At 34.7% G+C, this 26,732-nt stretch overlaps 1 protein-coding gene across 3 annotated transcripts in view; it reads left to right on the top strand.

Annotated features, from left to right (window-relative positions):
- Positions 1-21,757, top strand: part of CDH7 (cadherin 7) — a 125,489-nt gene extending 103,732 nt beyond the window's left edge. For all 3 annotated transcript variants that reach the window (XM_038525835.1, XM_038525834.1, XM_038525836.1), the window contains one exon: positions 14,095-21,757. In XM_038525835.1, coding sequence (XP_038381763.1) covers positions 14,095-14,588 — 494 coding nt within the window. In that variant the 3' untranslated portion in view covers positions 14,589-21,757. The remainder of the gene's footprint in view (positions 1-14,094) is intronic.
- The last annotated feature ends 4,975 nt before the right edge of the window (positions 21,758-26,732 follow it).

The following is a 26,732-nucleotide window of genomic DNA, read 5'->3' as shown; positions in this document are numbered from 1 at the left end:
ATTCTTGAATCTATGCTTTTCTGTCCCTTGATGCTGCACCTGATTTTGCCCCGGGTCTACGGTCACCCTCCTGAATAACGACAGTCACCTGGCTCTACCAGGTCCAATCTACCTGCATCACAGGCAGAGTAAGCTTTTGCAAAGCAGATGTGACTATGACACACACTAGCTTAAAATAAGATTGCCATAGCTCCAAACTGTCCACAGATGAAAATCACAGGCTTTCTATGACCTAACTGCTCCCTCCCATTTCCACCTTCAGCCAAATTATGGAGCTGCTCTTTCTCAGACTCATCCTGCTTTGTCTTACCTGCTCTTACCTGCCTTGTCCCTTCTGTCTGGAACAACTTTCCCTCTTTTTGCTTTGGCAGAGTCCAGGTTGAGTATCGTTCCTGCATGCCCCATAGCACTTTGTATATCCCAGAGCATCCTTTATGGCTGTATCATTAGTTTGTCTCTTTGTCTATCTGCTCCAGTAGACTCTGCTTGCAGAGGCTGAGTATTATTTTATTATGTCTGTAGCACCTCATAAGATGCTGATATGCCATGTAGAGGGCATGTCCTATCTGCATGCTGAATGAGACCATGAATGATTTGAATGTACTCATTAGTGGAAAAGAATGTATTATTTTATTTTTGTCTTAGCCATAAGTAGTATCTCCATTGGACCCAGATTTTCCCATCTCTTAAGATTATATGATTTGGGAGCATTTTATCTGAAATCCAGCCTCTTTATTTTTTCTATAAAGTGGATATGGCACACACTTAAAATACTTAAATTACATTTTTGGGTTAATAGCCCTGGAGATCTATAAGGGCTCAAGAAAAAAAAATAAATCTGAATGTATGATTTTCCAAATCTATCTAAAGATAGAGTAAAAAAAAAAACTGCAGTAGAGATTTCAAGGATATTGCATTCGTTGTTAAAATTCAGCTTAAATTTTAGTTAAAAATGCTATAGTTGATATCTAATTTACCTCATTCACATGCTTGGGTTTTATCATATGTAAATCTTCATATTCTCTGTGACTAAATAATAGAGTGAGTTCATAAGTACAAGTTCAAATTCTAGCCTTCTGTTACTGAGGATCTGCATATATCTCTTATTCTACAGCACATAGATCCAGACAAAATGACAAGTTGAATTCTCTCATCCTTAGATCTTAGCTTAGATGTCACTTCCAATGACATCTGTCTTTGATCACCAGACTGCACTAGTACCCCTGTATTTTTCCTATCATTTCACTTTTTAAAACATAAATTATTGCTTTGCTTGAGACATTTCAGAAGCACCAAATGTACTTATATAAAAATCCAAATGGTTCTCATGGCCCACAAAGCAAGACATGTTCTGACACCTGCTCACCTCTTGAAGGTATCAGGCTGTCTAATCCTTCACTCATCCTGTAGGAAGAGCCACACAGCTGCCTTTCCATTAGTCTGAAAGATGCCACCCTGTTGCTGGAAGATTCTTCCTGAATCCCTTCACCTGGTGTGCTCACACTACCTTTATGACCAGCTTCAGTGTTACCTTCTCAGAGGGGATGTCTTACCTACCGATTAAACATTTTTCACAACCACAATTCTTTGTTTTTTTAATTGAAGTATACTTGACATACAATATCCTATTAATTTGAGGTGTACCTTATAGCAATTTGACATTTTCATATGAAATGATCCCCACTATAAATCTAGTTACTATATATCACCATACAAATTTGCTACAAAATTGACTATATTCCCTTACATTACATTCCCATGTTTTATTTTAGAACTGAAGAATTATATCACTTAGTCTCCTTCACCTATTTTGCCCACCTCCCCCTCACTCTCCACTCTGGTAGTACACAGTTTGTTTCCTATGAGTCTGTTTCAATTTGTTTTTTAGATTCTACATATAAGTGAAATCATTCAGTACTTGTTTTTCTCTGAGATATTTCACTTAGCATAATACATTCTAGACCCATCCATGTTGTTGCAAGTGACAAGATTTCATTATTTCTGTGGCTGAGTAGTATTCCATTGTGTGTAGACAGGTGTATATATACATATACATGTATATATATGGCGTACACACTGTATGGAGGTTACTCAAAACATATATCTCTTTGATTTGTTGCTTTCATTTTCTTTGGATAAACACTCAGAAGTGGAATTACTCGATCTTATGGTAGTTTTCACCTTTTGGGGAATCTCCATATTGTTTTCCACAGTTGGCTATACCAATTTACATTCCTACCAAGAGTGTGCAAGGTTTTCTTTTCCCTACATCCATGGCAACACAGTATTTTTCATATTTTTGACAATTGCCAATCTGACAGGTGTGAGATAATCTTACAGTTTGAATGGCATTTTCCTGGTGAAGAGTGATGTTAAGCATCTTTTCATGTTCCTGTTGGCTGTCTGTATGTATTCTTTGGAATAATTACTATTTAAGTTTTCTACCCATTTTAATGGGTTGTTTGCTCGTTTGTTTTTTATATTAAGGTGTGTAAGATCTTCATGTATTTTCCATTTTAACCTCTTATCAAATATATGATGAGCAAATATCTTCTCCCATTCAATAAGTTGCCTTTTCATCTGTTGACATTGTCCTTCACTGTGCAAAAACTTTGATATATTCTCAGTTGCTTCTATTAGCTTTCATTTCCCTTGCCTAAGGAGACTGGTCCAAAAAAAATATTGCTAAGATCAATGTCAAACAGCATACAATATTTTCTTCTGGGAGATTTATGATTTCAGTTCTTACATTTAAGTCTTTAATCTATTTTGAGTTTATTTTTGTTTATTATATAAGAAAGTGGTCAGGCTTTCCCAACACCATTTACTGAAAAGATGGTTTTTCCCTGTTGTATATTCATGCCAACTTTGTCATGAGTCTGTTTCAGTTTGTATACGCTTATTTCTGGGTTCTTTCTTCTATTCCATTGTTATGTGTTTTTTGTGCCAGTATCATACTGCTTTGATTAATATAGCTCTGTAGTATAGTTGAAACCAGGGAGCATGATACCTCTATCTTTGTTCTTTCTCAGGATTGCTTTTACTATTTGGGGTCTTTTGAGGTTTCACAAACATTTTAGGATTTCTTGTTGTAATTTTGTGAAAAATAACGTTGGTAACTTGAGGCAATTACATTGAATCTGTAATTTGCTTTGGATAGTATTTTTATTTTATTTTTAAGATTTTATTTATTTATTCATGAGAGACACACACACAGAGAGAGAGAGAGGCAGAGACACAGGCAGAGGGAGAAGCAAGCTCCTTGCAGGGAGCCCAATGTGGGACTCGATTCCGGGTCTGATCAAGCCCTGGGCTGAAGGTGGTGCTAAGCTGAGCCACCTGGGCTGCCCATATTCCTAGGTATTTTTTTTTGATGAAGTTGTAAATGTGATTACTTTCTTAATAGCTTGTTATTAGTGTATAGAAATGCAGCCTATTTCTACATGTTAATTTTGTTATCTGTGACTTTTACTGAATTCATTTATTCTGGTAGTTTTTGGTAGAGTCTGGGGTTTTCTGTATACAGAAACATGCTCTATACACACAAATACAGGACATGCTCTATAAATAGTGACAATTTAATTCTTTTCCAATTTAAATGCCTTTTTTTTTTTCTTGCCTAATTGCTGTGGCTAGGGATTCTTGTACCATATTGAATAAAAGTGGCAAGAGTGAGCATTCTTGTCTTGTTCCTGATTTTAGAGGAAAATCTTTTAGTTTTTCACCCTTGAGTATGATGTTAGCTGTATATTTGTCATCTATGACCTTTCCTATGTTGAGGTGTAGTTCTTTTGTACTTACTTTTTTGGGCTTTTATCACAAGTGGATCTTGAGCTCTGTCAGATGCTTTTTCTTCATCTACTGAGATGATCATATGATTTTTGGCCTTCATTTTTGTTAATGTGGTATGTAATGTTAATTAATTTGCAGATGTTGAACCATCTTTGGCATAAATTCCACATAATCATGGGGTATAGTTATTTTGTATGGTTTTTTTAAGGTTTATTTAAGAGAGAGAGGAAAAAAGAAAGAGCAAGCAGGGTGAGGGGCAGAAGGAAAGGAAGATAAGGAGGCTCCCCCCTGAGCTGGGAGCCCAACACAGGTCTTGATTCCAGGATCCGGAGATCATGACCTGAGCTGAAATCAAGAACTATAAACCAACTGAGCCACCCAGGTGCCCCATGCAGTATAGTTCCTTTAATGTATTGTTGAATTTGGTTTGCTAATACTTTGTTGAGAATTTTTGTACCTATCTTCTTCAGCAGTATCGGCCTGTAATTTTTTTTTCTTTTGATGCCTTTGGTTTTGGTATCCGGGTAATGCTGACCTTGTAAAAAGTATTTGGAAACATTCCTTCCTCTTTATTTTTTGGAGAGTTTTTAAATTACTGATCCAATGTCATTACTTGTAATTGGCCTATTCACATTTTCTATTTCTTCAAAATTCAATCTTGAAAGGTTGTGTTTCTAGGAATTTATCATTTTTTCTAGGTTGTCCAGTTTGTTGGTGTATAATTATAGTTGTCTATTATGACCCTTTATATTTCTGTAATATCAGTTTAACTTCTCTTTTTTAAGATTTTATTTATTTATTCATGAGAGACACAGAAAGAGAGGCAGAGACACAGGCAGAGGGAGGAGAAGCAGGCTTCATACAAGGAGCCCGATGTAGGACTCGATCCCGGAAATCCGGGATCAGGCCCTGAGCCAAAGGCAGATGAGCTATCCAGGCGTCCCTATCAGTGTGACTTCTATTTTTAATTTTATTTGTATAGATTCTCTTTTTCTCTTGAAACCTCTGGCTAGAGGTTAATGGTTTTATCTTTTCAAAAAAACAGCTCTTAGTTCCACATTGATCTTTTCTATTTTTTTAAATATTTTATTTATTTATTCATAGAGAGAAAGAGAGAGAGAGAGAGAGAGAGAGGCAAAGACACAGGCAGAGGGAGAAGCAGGCTCCATGCAGGGAGCCTGACGTGGGACTTGATCCGGGTCTCCAGGATCTCACCCCGGGCTGCAGGCGGCGCTAAACCGCTGTGCCACCGGAGCTGCCTGATCTTTTCTATTTTTTAAGTCTCTATTTAATGTATTTCCACTAAGATTATTTCTAATTTTTGAATTTGTTTATTTTCTCTTAGGTGTAAGGTTAAATGGCTTATTTGAGATTTTACTTGAGGTAGGCCTGTAGCACTATAAACTTTTCGTTTAGAACTGCTTTTGCTATATTCTATAGATTTTGAAAAGTTGTGTTTTCATTTGCATTTATCTCAAGGTATTTATTTCCACTTTGATTTCTTTATTGACACATTGTTTAGTAGCATGCGTAGTTCTCCACATTTTATTTTTCTAGTTATCTTCTTTAATGAATTTCTAGTTTCATATATAGTGGGTGAAAAGATACTTGATATAATTTCAATCTTTTTTAATTTATTGTAGTTAGTGGCTTAACATGTGATGTATTCTGGAGAATGTTCAGTATGCACTTAAAAAAAAGTCTGAAGATTTTAGATGAAATGTTCTCTATATATCTGTTAAGCCCATTTGGTCTAATGTGGTGTTTAAGGCCATTGTTTTTCTTATTGATTTTCAGTCTGATGATCCATTTCATTGATTCAGGTAGGGTATTCTATTTTGTATTACTGTCAGTTTTTCCCTTTATATCTGATAAAATTTGCTTTATATATTTACATGTTCATATGCTGGGTGCATAGACATTTACAAACGTTACATTGTCTTCTTGGAGTCACTTTCTTTGTTTTAAAGTGTATTTTAGCTGATATGAGTACTGCTACTCCAGCTTTATTTCCATTTCCATGGAATATTTTTTCCATCCTTTCACTTTCAATCTGCATGTGTCTTTAGAGCTAAGTGAGACTCTTAAAAGCAGCATATAGATGGGTCTTGTTTTATCCATCCAGCCACCCTATGCCTTTTGATTGGATCATTTTGTCCATTTACATTTAAAATGTATTAATAGGTATATACTTATTGCTATTGTCTTCTGCATGGTTTTGTAGTTCTCTTGATTTCTTGTAGTTTGATGATTTTGTTATTTTTGGGTTCCTTTCTTTTTTGTATATGTTGTAGGTTTTTGGTCTGTTAGGTTCTTTTGCAGGTTTGGTTTTGGTTACCATGAGGTACACTTATACCAACATTATAAATATTGCAGTCTGTTTTAAGCTGATAATCACTTAATTTCCAATGTATTCTACAAGTACTACATTTGTACTCCACACACATTTTTATGTTGCTGATACCATAATTTACATCTTTTTTGGGTTTTTACATTTTTCATACTAGATTTTTAAGCGGCTAGTCTACTGCCTTTTGTTATATATTTGCCTTTACTAGTGAAATATCTTTAATTATGGCCTTTTCCACTTACAGAGGACATTTTAACTTTTTTTGGAAGTTTGGTGTAGTGGTGATGAACTCCTTTATTTTTGCTTGTCTGAGAAGCTAGGGATCCTGGGCACAATGCTGGGGCTGCCTTAGTGGGATGCTGGAGCTAGAGTTAGACCATATGTGATCTAGAGGGGTCCCTGGGCATGCCATGCTTGGGATACCCTGGCCAAAGAGTTGAAGCTGGAGTGGGCATGGGCCAAGGGTGCCCAGGGCATGCTATATACCAACACCTGCAATTCTTCATCATGAAACCTGTGGGTTTCTTTTGTGTCAGTTATCACAGTTTGTAAACATATTTATTTGCTCTGCTCAAATTGAAGAGCACCTTGAAAGTACTGATCTTAATCTTTCTCTTTTTAAACCAGTGTATTCTCAGGGCCTAATATAGTGAATAAAGGAGGAGAAATATTTTGGAATGATTTGTGAATAGTATTTATCACATTCTGTTCATTTTCCTGTCTTTGCCACATACTTTAAGCTTCTCTAGAAGAGTTCTGCTGTCTCTATTACCATCCAATAAATTGAATAGCATAGATATCTAGATAACTAAATTAACAGGGAATTGTCAAAAATCACATGTGAGTACAAGGTGAAATTTGTTTCTTTTTGTGTATCCATTGTATGATTCAAATTTTATCAAGACCCAGAGAAATAGAAACTGTATTGCTTAAGATTTTATTGTAGAAGTTTATGATATATGACCTATTATTGTGTTTATTATCTGCATATATTTTAAAACTTTATAAATGTGTAAACTCAATCTTTATAAAGTTACCTTCAGATAGTTTCTGAGTTAAGTTCTATTATCTCCATTTTGGAGAAGGGGAAACTGAGCCAAAGCAAAGTAAAATATCCTGTCTAAGCTGACATATTCAGTAAATAGAAGCAAAGATTCAGTGCAATGTGGGTTTAGAGAAGGGATTTGAGATACACTCCAGGGGTTATGCTGTATAATAGTTGGTTCATTAAGGTAGATGAGCAAGAAATAAATATAAGGAGGAAGTGAAGTTAGAATGAAAGATGACCTGGAAGTTTCTGGTTTGGTATTCTTTTGAGAAAAGAATGCAAGTTTTAAAACAGATTAAACTTAATGGGTTTAAATCTGGAAATAGACATTAAGGCAAAAAGTTATTACAGTAAAATAAATGATAGTAACAGTTAAAATTATAATTGCCATATATTATTTACTATATTCTGAGCAGTCCATATGCTTTTATTATAAGTAAAATGATGAATAGTCATTTATGAATATGGCATGATTTATTCAGAGAGATATATGGGAGATTTATATGCCAGAGACCTCACCAATTGCCATTTATAGAAAGTAGTTGAATTCTTGGGTTTCATTGAGCTCATATAGAAAGACTGTTGCATGAAAAGAAGAAGCCAAGTACAGATTTTGAGGAAGATTTACCCTAAGTATTACCTAGACAAGAGCAGCCACCAGACCATGATTTAAGAGGAGACAGTGAAACTTTTTTTTTAATTGTAAGAATTCCTGTAATATTCTATTAATTCAAGAAAACTCACCCATATCATGTTCTGTCATTGAAGTTCTGTGTCAAATATAATAGATATGCCATGTAAACTCAGGGCTGACTAGTACTCATTGGATTGGGCAGATGTCAAGACCACACAATGGTCTTGACAGACTTTATTCTCAGAGGAGTAACAGAAAAACTCAGATTCTCTGGTTTGGGGGCAATAAAGATAAGACTATGGAAATGTGAAATAGGCTATTTTTACAAAAAAAAAAAAAAGTCAGTAAAATCAAGTGTAGTTGAAGATAAGTTATTGATTAGAAAATAATGACCTGTTTTTTGGTGAGAGTATGGAACTCTGATGTAGCTCGAGGCATGGCGAGAGTGGTGGGAATTTGGAAGTGACACTGAAAGAAGTTGAGATGTTTCTCTCTCATGGTTGTTTCTGATCTGAAGCCACCAAAGTTCAATTTCAAAATTAAAAGAAAATTAGTGAAACTAAATTAGTACCAAATGGAGAAAACGTAACAGATTTTAGTAAGATTTATGAAAATCAGCAGGATCAAAAGAGTGAAAAGTTAAAAAAAAAGTTATCGAAGGGCTAAGCTCTCCTTGCATGTGGATGTGAATAATCATTTATAATAAATTTGCTGAACTTGAATACAGACTGTACTAGCAGATTTTTAAGTTAGAATAAGTCATTTTCAGTTGTACCTTAATAGACACAGTAATAATTGTAGTATAATAGTTGTTTTGCTGTTCGATATGTCACTTGGCAATAAAATTTTATAGTAGTACACCTTAAGATCATACGCAATTAAGATTTTTCTAGTATTTTTTAATCTTTCAGTTCATCCAAAGAAATATAATTCACAAGTGCAAACCACATATGTAATTTTAAAATTTCAGGTAGCCTCATTAGCAAAGCTTTTAAAAAGAAACAATTGAAATAAATTCTAATAACATATTTAATCCAATATATGCTATTATAATTTTAACAAGTAATCAATAAAAATCTATTTTACTTTAACAATTGTCTTGAGGGCAGCCCGGGTGGCTCAGTGGTTTAGCGCAGCCTTCAGCCCAGGGCGTGATCCTGGAGACTCAGGATCGAATCCCATGTCGGGTTCCCTGCATGGAGCCTGCTTCTCCCTCTGCCTGTGTCTCTGCCTCTCTCTCTCTCTCTCTCTCTCTCTCTCTCTCTTTCTCTGTGTCTCTCATGAATAAACAAATAAAATCTTAAAAAAAAAATTGTCTTACATCACTAAAAGCACATCGCAATTCATGTTTCAAATAGGGATAGACACACTTCAAAAGCTCGATAGCCACATGTGGCTAGTGGCTACCATGTTGGGTAGTGAAGATTAGACCACCATTTCATTGAGTAATAAATTCTGATTATTCATAGAGACCATAGAGAAAGTAGTGTTTTGCGGTGATAGTGGCTTATCCTTCAAGTCTTACCTCCATGTCATTTCTTTTGTGAGACTCTTTCTGAGTATCCTGGCCAAAGCATACCTTCCCTTAAATATTTACATAGCATATGTTGTATTGCTAAATAATCTATTATATAAAAATTATTTTTTCTTATATAAAATATTAAACTTCATAATGGCAAGAGTTATCTGCATATCTCCAACTCCTACCTTATTTAACAAATATTTGTTGAGTGCATATTTACTGTCATGTATTGCTTTTTGTGCTCAAGACACATCCATAGGTAATAAAATCACCGACCACCAACCAGGATTACAGTTGTAGAAAGTCAATGCCCGGTAAAAAAATGTTGAATTAAAAGAAATTTTGACTTTAATTTTTGGTGAGTCTTTAAACAATAGGTTAAACTTAACAAAGTGATACTTAACAGGTATAAGGTCTTGCAATTTGATTTAAAGCAAGAACCTTTTATAGAGTTTTACGATGGAAAAAAAAATACTGGTTCGATGGTAGTTCACATGACTGAGTGGTTTTAAATGAACTTCACTCAAAATTGGAAATAAGGAAAATAGTTTTTCTTTAATATAAGTAGGCTTATCTAGCAGTGGCACCAATTTGTACCACATCTGCAGAACTCTGCCTAATTCCAGGAACGAAACTGAGCATTGAGAATTCAGACATTTTTAGGCTTAGAAAATCCAGTGCAAAGGATTCGGGATGACAATGAGGTGTTGAATTCAGCAGCTGAGAATACACTCTAAGTGCTTCTAGAGCAAACCTGGATGACTTTTAAAGTGTCTGCTGTCTTTAAGGAAATAAGACAACTGATGGTGGAAGTTTATTGGAGAGGGGAATTCTTATTTGTAGGGGCTAATAATGCTGTGTTAAGCTCTAGGAAGTGTTAGGTGGCACTGAAATACTTTCAAGACTATTATATAAAAATGGATAAGTATCTGTCACAGACTACAGGATGTTGAGAATATAAGGGTCCACTAATTTGTAGTATGCTATGTGTTTTACACATCTGTGTTTTTCTTTATTTTCTCTTTTCTTTCTTTCAGTTTGGGAGAAGGGTAGTCTTCTGGGCTACATACTTCTTTGCACCTGTATGTCTGTATTTCCTCACAGTGAATTGCATTATAATTTATACTATGTTTATCTCTTTTTGTTTGTTTTTTTTTGGAAATATATAGCTACCATGTTTGAGGTGCTTGTATTGAGGGATCCTCTCTTATGATTTTGCCAATAACCAGCACTATTGCCTATATAACTGGAATACTCAAAAATGTTGAATCGTAAGTTAAAGAACTGAATCCTAAAACCAGAAATTTAACAGTATGTTTTTGCTGCTCTAATTGCTTTCCTAACACCTTCTCTTTCCTCCTTCCTATCCTGAGTCCATTCAGATTTTTTTTTTTGAGAAACAAATATGATCATATCGTGAAATCCTTAAACCACATTGGTTATCTCCCATCGCTATCTTTACTCCCCAGTCTTGTGGGCTCCAACCTTTGCCCACTACTTGATTGTGCCAAGAATAATCTTCCATATCGCCTCTCCACCCTCATCCTAGCCTCAGCCTTCAGGAACATAAATCTTACATACATCTGCCTTGTGTGGACCTGTTTTTTTCTACTGTAGATCTCTAATAGATCACATTTCATTTCCCTCTTTTGGAATAATTCTCACAGTTCTACTTTTAAATTCAGTGTCTCATTATTTGATTACTATCTGTCTGCTAATTTCATTACAAGTTCCATAGGGAAGTGAGCTTTGCCTGCTTCTGTGTGCAACATTATATCATCATACCAAATGCATGTAATAAATGGTTGACACAGATTTTTCAAACATATGTATAAATTCATGAACAACCAACGTATTTTAAGTGCCATGTGTCTAGAATAAATCTCTTCTTTCTCCTCTCAGAAATATCATCCACATGACAGGAAAGACATATGAGAAAAGCCTCTTAAACTATATAATCTTGTGCTTACTTAAGCAGAAAATATTCTTTTTAATACAGGGATTATCTCCATAGACCCTGAAGAGCACTTAATACTTGTTCTACGTAAAGGTTAAATTTTATTTTTTATATGTGCTCATGTACTTAGAAATTAATATTCTCCTAAGTCATTGAAATGTTAAATTTTCTAACCTTCTAAAATACTTCATTTTTTATAGCTGCAGGCAAGATTGAGAAATAAAATAAACTCTATAAGATATTAATATCCTTAATAGGTACTGAACCTATGGGCTGGCACACCTATGGGTTCTCTCATGTTTCACTTTTACTGAGCACTATACTTGACTGTCAAAAAGTAAGTATACCAGTAGCACGAAAATACATTTACAACAGAACATAAGAAGGGATTGTTTTATATGTTAAAATAAAAATGACAAATAAAGCAGAAAAATACATAAAACAATCATTACATATTATATTTTAAGTGACAAGATTTATTGTAATTATATGAAGGAAAGAGAATTGAGAATTTTGAAATATTTTGGCTAAGTAATGATTTAAATTAAAATAGCATCTAATCATTACATAATTCTTACCCTCTTCATAGCCTCATTCACTTTAATGCCCATTCGTTTCTTACATTCTCTTGCACTTGGTTAGATATTTGCTCCCCCTCAATTCTGCTTCCAGTATGTGTGACAGATTTGTCATATTCCTACCTCCACCTATCCACTCATCATGATTCTAATACTCCCCTTTCCATTTTCTCTGACTTCTCAAGAAGTATTATTTGGACCCTTTTTCTTTCTTTTGAAGTTACTTTTATTTGGGGGGAAGGGAGAACTATGTAAAAAGTTTCAGAAGCTAATTTTATACATAAATCCAAAATGTTATTCATCCATATGTCTTAAAATTTACTGGCGTGTCCTTCTTTGAACTAGCAAATTGTCACTTGAGCTCTCAGCTTGTAGCTCAATTATCTTCTACAGAAGCACCAGGCTCATAGTGTTCTAGACAGTGCTAAGGCTTTGAGGCAAGTGGTAGACTTAATTGCTACCTATTGCATTTTATTTCGTTGAACATAGGCAGGTTGTTTCACATGCCAAGACAACCGTCAAACAGGAACATGCCCAGAGAACTCTTCTGAGGGCCAAATGATAGGTCCTGTTTGCAGACCTTCATTTTTCACCTTACTGCCTTTTCTCTCATTTAATCTGTAGGGCACATGCCTTGCAATATATTTGCTGCTACTCCTACTTGGCTTGTTACCTAATTTCATTGTTTTTCTTGGATCAGAGGAGAAATCTTGAGTTGAAGTTCATGGTTGGCCAGAGGATAACAATGAAAATTTCTCTTTGGCACACAAACAAGCACTTGGCACTCTGTTAACTCTACTTACATTATTCCCCTATTTCTGCAATTTATTCTGGGAACACGGTCTAAAATTATCATATGTGGCTAGGCTTCATCAGTTTGAGTTACTTGCCCAGGATCACACAGCTATTACGTGAAAAGGCTAGACTTTTGTCCAAGGCCATTTTGACAGCAAAGCTGTATATTTATTTTCAAGGTCCATGCCAGAATACCACACCAGAAAAGGCCTTAAGTAAGTGCTTGGATTTTTTTTGGCAGATTGATGTAGAGGATGGAGTAAGTCTACCCTAGTCATTGCTTTTAGTTACTCTGAATTAGAGTGATGTCCTTCTTGGCTTTATGTTTTTTTATTTTCAAGTGCATTCTTAATGCCAAAGTAAAACCTTAAAGATATTTTAAATATAAATATTTCAAGTGTCTTTCAAAAAAAAAATAGGCAGAGAGTAATGATTCCCTTGGGCCTTTTAGATGTTCAAGAAAAAAATTGGCTCATGTCATAGAAGGTAATTAAAGATAAATCTTTAGATATTTTGAATCCTAAAATTGAAGAATACTTTTTTTATAACTTAATTCAAGTGCCCATGAAATCTGATATGTTCCCAATTCAGCTAGCATTCAGTCACTTATAGCCTGAGTGGAGCAGAGTATTTCTTATGAGTGTGTACTTATTAAAAAATACAAAGAGTAAATTCAGATGGGTTCAACTCTAGCAATACCCAGTGTATCTGGTGTCCTCTGCTTTCCATGCAAACATGTGCTTTATTATTAATTAATTTTGACAAATCTTTTTTTTGGGGGGCGGGAGGAGGGACTCAGCTGAAAATCTTACAACCTATAATCTCTCTCCAGGTATAACGTGTAAAGACCAAGTTCAGTAATTCATACTGAACGTGAGACTCCGTTTTCTATAGAAACTGAGCTTTTAATCTTCGTATATGGCCTGATGTACTGGATTTTATTTAACACTGGAGTTTCTTAGACAAGGATGGGCATTTCTTCAAAGAACCTGACCAAATGCTGAAATCCATTTCCTTCTGAAATTGCAGTTGTTAGATTCGACCTGAAACATTTATGAATGTCATTTTGCCTTTCCAGCAATTAAGGAGTTCAAAAAAAAAAAAAAAACCCTTTGTGTTGCCTAGCTTTGAAATTATTATATTTATGCTGAACTGGCCCATCAATTTGCTCTAACAAATACTTTGGCCGCGAAGAGGGAGACATCAGTTCAAACAGGTGTGGGAAAGGCTTTCTTGATGTATAAAAGTATCCTATTTTAAAGGCATTTTAGCACATGAATTCCCATGCAGGTGGGTGGCCCATTCACTTCCCCTCAAAGCTGAGGAAATCTCTAAGATCATAGGCCTGATATCACTGGGATGAGGGGCAGTCGGTGGTGATTTACTGAAACTTTCCCTTTCCTGTCTCCTGATTTTAGTGCTGATCCTCCTGATTGTCACCATGAGAAGACGGAAAAAAGAGCCTCTCATTTTTGATGAGGAGAGAGACATCAGAGAAAATATCGTGAGATACGACGACGAAGGTGGGGGAGAGGAAGACACAGAAGCTTTTGACATGGCCGCGCTCAGAAATCTCAACGTCATCAGAGATACCAAGACCCGGAGGGATGTGACTCCAGAAATTCAGTTCTTGAGTCGACCAACTTTTAAAAGCATCCCAGATAATGTCATTTTTCGGGAATTTATTTGGGAACGACTGAAAGAAGCAGATGTCGATCCCTGTGCTCCCCCCTATGATTCCTTGCAGACGTACGCATTTGAAGGAAATGGCTCAGTGGCTGAATCACTCAGCTCCTTAGATTCCATCAGCTCAAACTCTGATCAGAATTATGACTACCTAAGTGACTGGGGGCCTCGCTTTAAACGACTTGCAGATATGTATGGAACCGGCCAGGAGAGTTTGTACTCATAGCCCTGGAACCCTCATTTGAAAATGTACTGAAGAAAAAGTCAAAGCAAAAAAAAATAAATAAATAACAAAAAAATAAAAAATAAACCCACTCCATACAGAAAACAAGAACTCGACTTACTAGAGAAAACGGTTGTAAATACTTCTCCATTTTTAACTGTTTCGGTTTCTGCCTTGGTGAAGCATATCTTCATTAGACTTATCCAAGGGACTGCACTGACCACAGACTCTGAGCATTTGAAGGCTTTTTGATAAAACGAAATGCTCAGTGGTTTGTGAATAGATAGCAACTCTCAGATACCTGCAAAGCACCTAACCTCTATGAGTAAGTAGTGCCCTGTGTTGTCCGTGAACCAAGCGTGCCCTGTACATACCTTCACGGTACCTGCCAGTGAGAAGAATAGAACACGATGTGCCGTTGAAAAGTCCTGGAACTTCCTGCATATCAAAACTTGGGACAAATTTAATTTCCAGTGATGCTTTTAGCTTGTTAGATTATAGAATCCAGCAGAATTTTATTGCTGTTGGTTAGCAAATATATTTCATTTAGCAATATATAAATTCTTAGAAAATCCTCCCCAATCCTCCAATACAAGCCAATAAAATTTGGTTTAAGGCAACATAAACCATTGTTTAGCCAATAAATTGTGAAGTGTTCCAAATAAGAAAAAGGTAAATCATTCTTAAAGTTTGCAGTCGTTTTGAGATGCTTGCATAGGTATGAAAAAAGTTGCTGTCTATTCATTGATTTGTATTATCTCTTCTGATTTATACAGGAGACTATCTTTTCTTTTTTTATTTGACACATGGTGTTATATTTATTTTGGAGTTCCAGTCTCCACTAAATTCAGGTCCATCTGACTGCCTCATAGCATTAAGCTCGTCAGAACATGCTGATTTTTCTCCAGTCTGAGCCACATGAAGGAAATGAAGCATGGAAATGGAGAAAAAAATAGTAGAGCAGTTGAGCCCTGTTGTAGTTCATATATCAGAGAGGAACACAGCTACAAGGACATAGAAGTTGTTCATCTGAGCCATTAGAATGTACCAAACAAACAGTGGAATAAAATCTTTGTAACTTAGAAAGATTTCAGAGAGAATTGAGATTTTTTGTTTTGATGCAAGATTTATTTATGCTCCAAAGACTTTTGAGAATTTGTTTTCCCCAGCCTCGTTTGCTGTAAACATACTGAGTAAAAGGCTGGGTTGTTTTTTTTGTTTTGTTTTGTTTTGTTTTGTTTACTATATCTTAAACAATGGAATGTTATAAATTTCAAAAAAAATCTTTAAATTTTAATGCAAATTTGTTCCTCAAGAATTAACCAGGTAAGGCAGGATTTCTGTACTGGTTTAGATGTGCCAAATGAGAAAAGCAGTGTCCAGTGATCACGTGTTTAAGTTTGAGATGGGATTCTCAGAATAAGAAACTTACGACTAAAATAATATTTCCACCAATCATTTTTTCTTAGAATAGTACCAGTTTAATGTGCATATATTTCAATAAGAATGATTTTTTTCTTTCAATTCTCCTTTGAGAAATAATTTATTGGGTTCCTGATAAATCTATAAGTAGTAGACTACTGTTAAAGGAGATTACATTTTAAAAGTGCTTCTTTCTGAAAGACAAACACTGGAATCAGAATATCAATATTTTGATTACATAAGGAGAAACTAGGATTTTGTAAACCTGTAGCTCCTCTTTAGAAATAAAGTACATGAAAGTGGCCCTTAGCTTAATCAAAATAAATAATTCAATAAATGATTATCTACAATCCTTTCATTTGAATAAAGTTCTGTAAACATTGTTTCAGGACTAGATAGATCTGCTTCTTGCTGGATTAATATGCATATATATGAAAAACTCGTAACAGTAAAAGGTTCTGTTCGTGACTGTAAGTCAATGTAAGTTTTTCAAATAAAAAAAAAAATACACCATACACTTACCCAATTCAATAAAAGCAGAGTGCGGTTCAGGAATTATATAGGTGTTAAATCAGCAAGGTGCTGAGAAAACAGTTTTGTAATAATCCCCTTGTTGTCTGCAGGAAGATAAAATAGTTCAGTACATTTGGATTATGATGTCAAAACTGCTGATTGTTGCACATATCACTAAATGGAGGTTTGAATGTATTTCAGAAAAGAAACATCACATCATTCACCTTGCTTTTTCTTGTTTTTAAGTATATATTTTTTCTTGTTTTTTTTTTTTTTTTTCATATTTGCCGGTCACAGATTGGGAAAGGAAAAGCTCAAATTTAAATAAAGATTTGAAATTCTTGCATATATCCACCTGCTCTTTTATGTGTGAACAATTACATCAATGCACCATTAAAACTGATTCATGGTATTTTTAAAAATGTTTAAGATGGCTGAAGGAATGTTCCCAATTTAGATGAAATTTATAGGAAATACTTTAGCTAAGCTTACCTGTGATGGGAGTAGATTGGTTATTTTAGTTTTTTTCTTCTGAAATTGAAAGCTAGATATGATTATCTCCATAGTACTTGAGAGAGACACTGAAATAGTTGATTGATAAAATCAATGCTAAACTTAGTTAGGAGATTCTCCAAAAACATTTATATAAACACCTGTTAGCTAGTTATTAAAATTCAGTGGTATACCAGAACCAGCTAGAAACAACTGCCAAGAACTAGTGACCTACATCTCTTCTCAACCCCTCTTCTAGAGATAGCATTTTGGTGGGTTGAAGTTAGCCCTGTGGTAATATCTAGATAACCATGGATATCAGCAAACACTACCTGTTCTTCCTGGAGAGCCATTGTTAAATGTTTACCAACATTTCACTTCTAAAAATTGCTTTATAAAGGAAAGCTCATGATTATAAAGATGGTATGAATAGAATATCAAATAATGACATGAAAGGAATTTATGCTCTATCACACTACTAAATATAGATCCCAGTGATACTCCCTGGTATGAAGTCCTTGGAGCTACCAGTAGAAAGTAAAGGATCTACTTCATTATGGGAAGTGATGGCTTAATAATTTCAAGGGCAGACAGTAGTCTCAGAAACCAATAAATTTAAATATTTTCCATTTGTCTATATGGGGGCACCATTAGAAATCCAAGGTGCACAAAGTAATGCATATTTTTAACACTTTAATTTCTTAAAAATGTTTGCATTTTACTTGTTACTGTCCTTGTCAAGGAAATGTGCCCAAGCCCCAATTCTGAATTATCACTGCATAATTTTGAGTCAGCATAAAAAATATGAAAATGAAATCGTATCAAGAAAGTGAGCTTTTGCTGATCAAGCCTAAATTATCATTCTGGTTCCACAGGTCAGTTTCTATGTTAAAGCAATAGTGTATTGCAGACCAAAACTAAGAGGACGACAAGAAAAGACTACCTCTGTGAAGGCAATGAGTAGCTCTTCCTATAAGCAATTAGATGAAGCTGGTAAATCTTTTCTTTTGACCAGAAGCTCTCACCTCAGACTGAGAGCTCACCGACAGGAAGTAATCCTGTTTAGGTAATGATAGCTGCCTTTTCACTCTGCCCTCTGAGAATGTTTTAAATTATTTTAACTTCATGCACAATTACATTTAATACACTAGATGATGAACAGGCACCGGCAATCATTCTCATGTAAGAAGTGTAGTTATATAAGGTGTGAGTGATATTTGTGTTATGGCCCACATGCCCAAAGAACTTACAAATAGACTTGCTACTTATATCCAAAAATAAAATCTGAGAGAGCTTAAAATAAGTTTAAATATATTGCAAGAGGCAAAAACAATCTAAATGTCTTAAAGTTTTTAAGCACGAGCTATAAATATCTTCAAATTTTCAATTTTAATTTGACATCGACTTAACAAACTTTTAATTAACCTAATTGTTTTAAAAACACTAAAGGTTTATTTACAGTTGATCTAATTAAAGTTGATAAGAAAGCTTCAGCGTTTCAACTCTTTCTGGTCAGGGATGGCTGGAGGCACAGTGTATATGACAATAGAGAAGGAAATTCATTTTCTGTTATACAGTTTTAAAAACTATTAATAATGTATATTATGTGTACATACAATGCTGTATGAAAGTTTGGCAGGCAAAGCTAATGCAGTGATGTCAGCTAATCATCAACATACCAAAAGATCAAAAAAGGAGTAATAACATTTACATTTTGAGTGTAATTGAAATTGTTTCAGAGGAGTGGGTTAAGCCCTCAAGAAAAATAGGAGTTTTTTGACTCTGATTTGGCAGCCATTGTGAAGTACAGTTCTAGGGGTAATTTTTCAAGCAAAAACAAGACAGCCAGTGTGTGTGGCATTCTGATACTTTTGCATTGTTATGTTAGCTTGTAAAGGCTCAGAGTTCAACTGTAAAAGGTCATGTATCTGTGCGCATGTGTGTGAGTGAGTGTGTGTGTGTGTGAGAGAAAGAGAGAGAGAGGGAGAGAGAGAGATGGGGGGCATCGGGAAGTATGTCTGAAACAACGTTAAAAAACTGGTCCAAAAGTACCTTATTAATGCCAATATATTATTGTCATTTGGCAAATTCTTGATAAGCCATAAGACTAGAATATCTGATATTGACTGAAGAGAGCAATATTTGCTTTAAAATTTAATTTAAAAAGAAGGATTTTGGTATGAAGGGTAAAGCATTTAGCTGAACTATCTAAATAATTGCTTCATTTTATCTTTATTGTGTAGATGTGATCTGTTAACAGAGACTGTGGAGTTTGAATTATTGATTACAAAATGTCACTGAGCTTTGGCCTTCAGTATTAGTGTGGTGTGCTACGAAGTAGCCCTGTTCTGTGGTTTATAAAATCTGGGTCAGAAGCCAGTTCTAGCACATTTTTGCTATGCCCTGGATGCCATTCTAATTCTCTGAACCTTTATATCTTCATGATTAAAATTGAGTTAATTACTATCCTGTCTGTTTCAGAGGCTTGTGAGCTGATTAAGTGAAAGTGCTGTGTAAACTGTAAAATGCTGTAAAAAATGTAAGGCTTTATTATGGAAAATTATGGAAATTATATAATAAGGTTGATTATATGTATTGTTATATGGTAAACACAGATAATGTCTGTTTTTGGAAACATGCATTAAGAAAAAAAAAAACATGCAATTAGTATCCTAAATTGGGAAAGAATTTTCAGAGACAATTGGCATAACTGAGTGAAGCCACTATGCAAAAACAATCATTTTTAGAAGGTCTTTAAAGGTTAGGGTCGAATTCAAAACAATTCGGTCATTAATATAAATTAAGGATATCAGTAGGGGCAAGGGATTACAGATAAAGAACAGGTATTTCCCACTCATGATGATGATTGAGTGGAAGATGGTCTTTAGTTGATCCCAGCCTCCTTATACAGGAGCAGAGGAGACCTGTTGTAAGATGATAATGAATGTAAGTTATGAGATCTTTAGACATCCAGAGGAAATAGTGTGTGGCTCTAGGGAGTTCAAAGGTCTTGTCAGTCATGAGTGGCATATGTATAATTAATAATTTATATGCTTCAAAGAACTAAAGTACAATAATATTGACTTAACATGAAAACTATCCTGTACTCTTGTTTTGATGACTTAAAAGTACTTCCAATATCTTACTGTAGCTTATTTTAGCCTTTTATAAATGAAGAAGCCATCAGAGATTAATAAGTAATATACATAGGATACTATTGCTTTGTCAGTGATAATCTACTCATAAAATGAGTGTTAATAAACTTTCTACTCAACTTTAGATATTAGTTATCTGATTATTTGAAGCTCGTATGGACAAGCATTTTAAAAAATACATTAATAGCTATGTAATTACTGAGAATGTTGAGAAGTGTAGCATACTCATACTCAAAGACAGTAACTCAAAGACATTAACATTTTTATTGCATTAATTCATGAAATAATGCTAATGGTTTTTATTTTTATAAGCCGTAAAAATAATATGCTTCACTACTGTTTCATGCTGTATTTTTTTGTGAGTAAACACTATTTTTTTAATATCAAGATCTGGCATATACAGTATGTTGAATGTGATCAATACTTCAAAAGTAATCAACTTTTTAAGACCAATCAGATAACTATATAGCAATTGCATTTTACCTGTAATGATTTTAAAGGCAAAAAATAAAGGGAAAAAGGAAAAAGAACTTACTACACAAATGTAATATGTATTATGTTTCAAATTGCATATAAATATTAAGCAATATATGAACATATGTATGCACACACACATACACAATCTGAGGCTAAATGCTAAAGTGAAGCAAATGGCTTTTAACATTTTTAAAAGATAATTATGGCTACTAGATGCAATCTCTACAATTAAATTATGTGGGAATGCTGAAAAATGCTACTGCACATTTGCAAAGCTGTTCTTTACAATAGATTCCAGAATTTTTTTTACAAAAGTTAGAGAAATTAGCAATTCATATAAGTAAAATATCCAACATAACTTTCGATGAAATTATCAGTGCATATTTATGAGGCTCTATTATAATTATATTAACCAGAATTGGATCTTTTTTTTCCTGTAATGTTTTTACTTACATAAGAGGCACTTGAATAGATTGACATAAAATAGTTTTTAAAATGCTAATTCAATTAACTACAAAAATCAATCCTGAAAGTGTAGTTCCATTTAGCCTTGTTGGAAATAAGACATCAAGTAAAACCTTGAGGTCTGAATGTATGTCAGAACCTGAAGAGATGACTTTTGTTCAACTCAAGCACTGGCTTTCAGGAAGCTAGTCTGCTAAAGTACTATTTGAGATTTTTTTTTTGAGCAGATAAAGGAAAGTACCACTTCATAACTATACAAGTGAATGGCTGTATACAAAGTGCACAAGAATATGAAAATATGAATCAGTTTGGGAAACTAGGAAAGATGATATGAGAGCTTAGTTTATTGCCGTGATTTCTTGATGTGTGCTTTGCTGTGTTTAAAAATATTAAGAAACTGTGAAAATTAATTTATTGCAGAATAAAATAATTTCCCAAATTCTTGATAAAACACCTGAGACTTGCAATGGCTAGTTCTTTAGTTCTCATTCTCAACCATGGTAGTAATACCAACTTGGTTTCCAATTTGTACTTCCTGACCCTTGGTACAGAAAATGAATTCCATTGTAATTAAAGTTCAATATCTTCTTCTAAGTGACTGAATTTTATATAAAATTATCTTAATAAAAATGTTCTATTGATATGTCATTTTGAGTTTCAGAAAAATCTGTGATTTCAATTTTCTCACATGCCTGTGAACTGCCCAAGGAAGGCATTGTTGTGCCTTTTCTAATGGAGACAAATTGAAACTCAGAACAATTATGACTTATCCAAGGAGACGAGTGGAATAAGCAGTAGAGAAGAAAAAAGAAAAAAATATTTTGCCCATTATATTTTCTATTATCGTAGACTTTCAAAGAAAATGGTGTTCCGGTTTGGGAGGATAAGAAGACAATTGAAACTCATTTCAAAATCAGGCTCTCCCATCTTAATTAAGCTTTAGTTTCCTTACAAAGAGTATAAGTCTTCTTTATTCTATTAAAAAAAAAAATCCTAATGGGGAAAATGACATTAAATTGTGCTTCAAAGTAGTGAGAAGACAAATATTTATATTTCAGTAATCTGACACTTAAACACCATGTTCCATTTCATCACCTGTTATGTGTCTGAGGGTGTCCATTGTCCTAAGAATGTACAATATCCTAGCAGTACGGCAAACTACGTATTCAGAGGGTCACCCTCTCGGCTGTTTCTCTACTTTTTACTGCATTGTATTCTCTTGATAGTGTAAGGAAAATCCTGGAAAGCCCTATAATTTTATTTAAAAAAAAAATTTTAAAAGCTGAATACCATCAAGATGAATTGTAAACAGACAGGAACATTGAAATTGCCCTGCGACAGCTATCAATGCCTCCAGACCTTGTGGAAGGCAGCATTAAGTATTAAGCCAGCATCCATTCAGGTGTGAACATCATTTGAGGCCAGCTGGGCCCATAGTTCGATTATTTTCAATCAAATATGAATGAACCATTAAAAACTACCCAATACAGGAGACAAACCATTGTGAAGGAGAAGTTTCACAGAAACCATCACCCCCCTCCAGGAAGTTCAGATACTGGAATTATCAAAAATGTGAAAAGAAAGAGCCATGTATAAAATGTTTAAGGAAATTACCATGAGGATAAGGCGTGAATGAAGACATCGCCAATGCTGGAGGTAGTGGCAAAGGAACCAAATTGTGCATTTCTAAGTGAAGGATAACATCCTAAAGGTAGAAAGTAGTTGGAGCATAGATGACATTCGATACTGCACAAGAGAGGCTCCACAGAAAGAAGACAGAACAGAAGAAATTACCTAGACTGTGGCATAGAGAGAGAAGAAAAGATGTGATTTCTAAAGCAGAAGGGATGAGGAGATGCGGAGGTCCAGCATGCATTTGCCAGCTGGGATCTCTGTCCCTCAGACTTCAGCACAATGTTCAGTTGCCTTTTTGGACTTTCATCTTTAAACGATGGTTTAACTTCACCGGAGGCCTCCTGTGCCTCTGACTTGACAGCAAGCTGTACACACTCTACACTTCATGGTTTGATTTATTCAGCTCAGTGATCCCTTTAACAAATATGGTCATAAATGAAGCCTCAATTCCAGTGAAAATAAATGGTGTGCATTCATTCAAACTTGAGAAACACCTATGAAGAGTGAGCAGGATGCCTAAGCAATTGGAACCAAAGCTGGATAATTACAAAGAAGGCTTTGTGTTTTTTCTCTCAAGGGTGTCTGGATGGTTTTGTCTTGTGGTGACTGGAAATCAAAGTGCAACTTTAAGTCTTTCCTCTGAGAGAGGAGTTTATTTAGATTGGACAGAAAAGGTGCAATATACTAAGGATATAAGTGACATAAATGAAGATGCTTGTTATTTCACTTCGAAGTACTCTTTCCCACCTGCCTCGGCCTCCAAAATATCCTTTCCTTGACATGTTCTACAGCCAGAAAACACAGCCAATTGAAGATTAAGCCATTCTTCAGCTCTCGGGCAATATATCAGTTATGAATTTGGCCCTGTACCACATCTAGGGGTTCATAGATGTATTTATTTATAAATTTCATAAAGATAATTGAGCCGCGCTTTGCCATTTCACATTTGGGGATAAAATAGATTTTCTTGGTGCTAGTTTCAGATAAAAATTGCTGTTGCTGTTGCTTTTTTTTTTTTTTTCTTTTGAGCATCAAGAGTGTCAGAGGTGAGTTGTGGTTTTACTAGAACTTGGTCTCGTAAGAAGTTAACAAGGGCCAGGGGTTTATGACAAACACAGATCTCATAACCTTTGTACTTGACGGCACTTATTTCCCTCAGCAGAGAGAATAAATTAGTAAAACTTAGTCTTTCATTTCCTGGTGGGGTAGTGGAATATATATATGCCTGTGATCATGTGGAAGAGACCAAAAAAAAGTCTCTTTGGTATAAGCCTAAAAATGGCTCATACTCACTTTCCCTCATCTGAAACTTAGGCTAATATCTAGCTTCTAAATTGAAGATAATTAGTAAAATAGTGTATAAAAATTAAAAATGAAAGTATTTCTTATTCTTAATATGCTTTATGCATGATTACTTTCATTATTCGTAATTATATCAGGGGAGGCCTAAATCACACAAGTGTTCCTTAAATATGAAGTCAGTTTTACTATTACTGCACATATATTTTCTGAGGACATGTATTATTATCAGCATATCACCTAGAAGGAAAGTGTAACTCAAAGAGGTTTGAGGAATTGGTCAATGTTCCAAAAACGTCAAGTGATGGACCAGAAACCTGAACTAAACTAAAAGCATTCTTTCTTAACACTATTATAATTGCCATAACTTGAAGCTTAATTGCATGATCCTATCATTTCACCTATTAAACATATATGGATTGCCCATTCAATAGATGGATTAAAACTTAATCATTTCCCTCTAGGTTAACAAGTGACCACAGGGTGAAAAAAATCCATGAAAACATGATCGCTTAGCTCTAAAGTGTTTAGATGAGAAAACATGTGAAATGGGTTCATAGTCACATTGAAGTAGGCAAAGCTTTGTTAACTTTTAAATATTAGTTCATGATAAAGGTATATATGTAGACCAAACAGGACTGCAACAGAAATCCTAATAGATACTTTGGGCACTTTGCAAACCTTAGAAGTAGAAGATTTAAGTATAATTGACAGGTTCTAAAATCTGAAGCTATTTCTTAAAAATGAATATTCAGTATTGAACACACTGACTGAAAAACAAATATTGTTACAATAATTGTCTTACTACATATGTTTGTAATTGAAATCCTCTCAGTCAATTAATATAGAAGCAAATAGGGAAAGATGGCTATAGTTCTTGGATCCATTCTAACACTTTTATGTAGAGGTTCAGAAAATGCTGGTTAAACGTAGAGTCTTGGTTGAAAGCTCTTATTCAAAATAGCCTTAATTCATGTCAAAATCCCTCCTCACTCTTCAGTCCAGCTTTCCCAAATCTAAACATTTATTCTTAATTTTAGAAGTGCTCATTTAGCTTCTATGGTAAAATAGGTGCTGGTCATACAATAGTTGAGTTAGACATAATTACTGCACATCTGCTAGAAAATTTTTTCGGAATGTGATTCCTGCATTACCTAAATCATTAAGGAAATTGATCCTTGTGACTTAATGATGTGCACTAAATTAAAATTTCTGGAAGTGAGAACCTTAGCATTTTGGGATATCATCTTCTCCTGAAATGATAAGAGCTACTATATGAGAGGACAAACTGGTACCTCTGTCAGATTCTCCACCATGGAGATCAGCCAATAAAGTTCTTTATATGTTAGTGCTAAAAATATGGATCCAATTGGTCTCTACACTAGATAAGAAAGGTGATTTTTTAATGATTTTATTTATTCATGAGACACACACACACACAGAGAGACAGAGACATAGGCAGAGGGAGAAGCAGGCTCCCTGCAAGGAGCCTGATGCAGGACTCAATCCCAGGACCCTGGGATCACGTCCTGAGCTGAAGGCAGATGCTCAACCACTGAGCTGCCCAGGAGTCCCTGAAAGGTGATTTTTTTGAAGCACTTCAAATTGTCTTTCAGAATTTGAATATCAAAATAAATTCTAATAATATGAATTATAAGCTACTAAATAAAATTTGTAAGTCCATGCTAATATAAATCAATGCAAAATTATGTATATAGCATTGTTTAAATATTCACACTTCCAAAAGCAATCTACAGATTCAAAGCAATCCCTACCAAAATACCAACAGCATTTTTCACAGAACTAGAATAGTTCTAAAATTTGTATGGAAGCCCACAAAAGCCAAAGCAATCTTGAGAAAGAACAAAATTGGAAGTATCACAATCCCAGATTTCAAGATATACTACAAACCTGTAGTAATCAAAACAGCATGATACTGACACAAAAATAGACACAGAGATCAATGCAACAGGATAGAGAGGCCAGAAATAAACCCATGTTTATATGGTCAATTGCTGTATGGCAAAAAAGGCAAGACAATATAATGGGGAAAAGATAGTCTTTTCACTAAATGGTGTTGGAAAATTGGACAGCTACCTGAAAAGGAAGGAAATTGGATCTCTTGCTTACACCATACACAGAAATAAACTTAAATGGATTAAAGACTTATATGTGAGACTGAAACCGTAAAACTCCCAAAAGAAAACATAGGCAGTAACCTTTTGGACATAGGTCTTAGTGACATATTTATGGATCTGTCTCCTCAGGTAAGGAAAACAAAAGCAAAAGTAAACTATCAGGACTACAACAAAATAAAAAGCTGCTGCACAGCCAAAAAAAAAAAAAAAAAGCCACTTAGTGAATGGGAGAAGATATTTACAAATAATATATGATATCCAAATACAGAGAGAACTTATGTAACTCAACACCAAAAAATCCACAAACAACCCTATTAAAAAATGGAAGAGGACACGAATAGATATTTTCCTAAAGGAAACATACAGATGGCTGACAGATGAAAAGTTGCTCAATATGACTCAACATCAGGAAAAGGAAAATTAATACCGCATTGAGATATTACCTCACACTGGTCAGAATATCTAATATCAAAAAGACAAGAAGTAGCAAGTATTGGTAAGGATGTAGAGAAAAGGGTTCCTGTGCACTCTTGTCGGCAATGTAAATTTGT

The sequence above is a fragment of the Canis lupus genome, chromosome 1 (genome assembly GCF_011100685.1).
Source record: "Canis lupus familiaris isolate Mischka breed German Shepherd chromosome 1, alternate assembly UU_Cfam_GSD_1.0, whole genome shotgun sequence".
In the NCBI taxonomy this organism is placed as follows: domain Eukaryota; kingdom Metazoa; phylum Chordata; class Mammalia; order Carnivora; family Canidae; genus Canis; species Canis lupus.
This window is presented reverse-complemented; position numbering and strand designations above follow the sequence as displayed.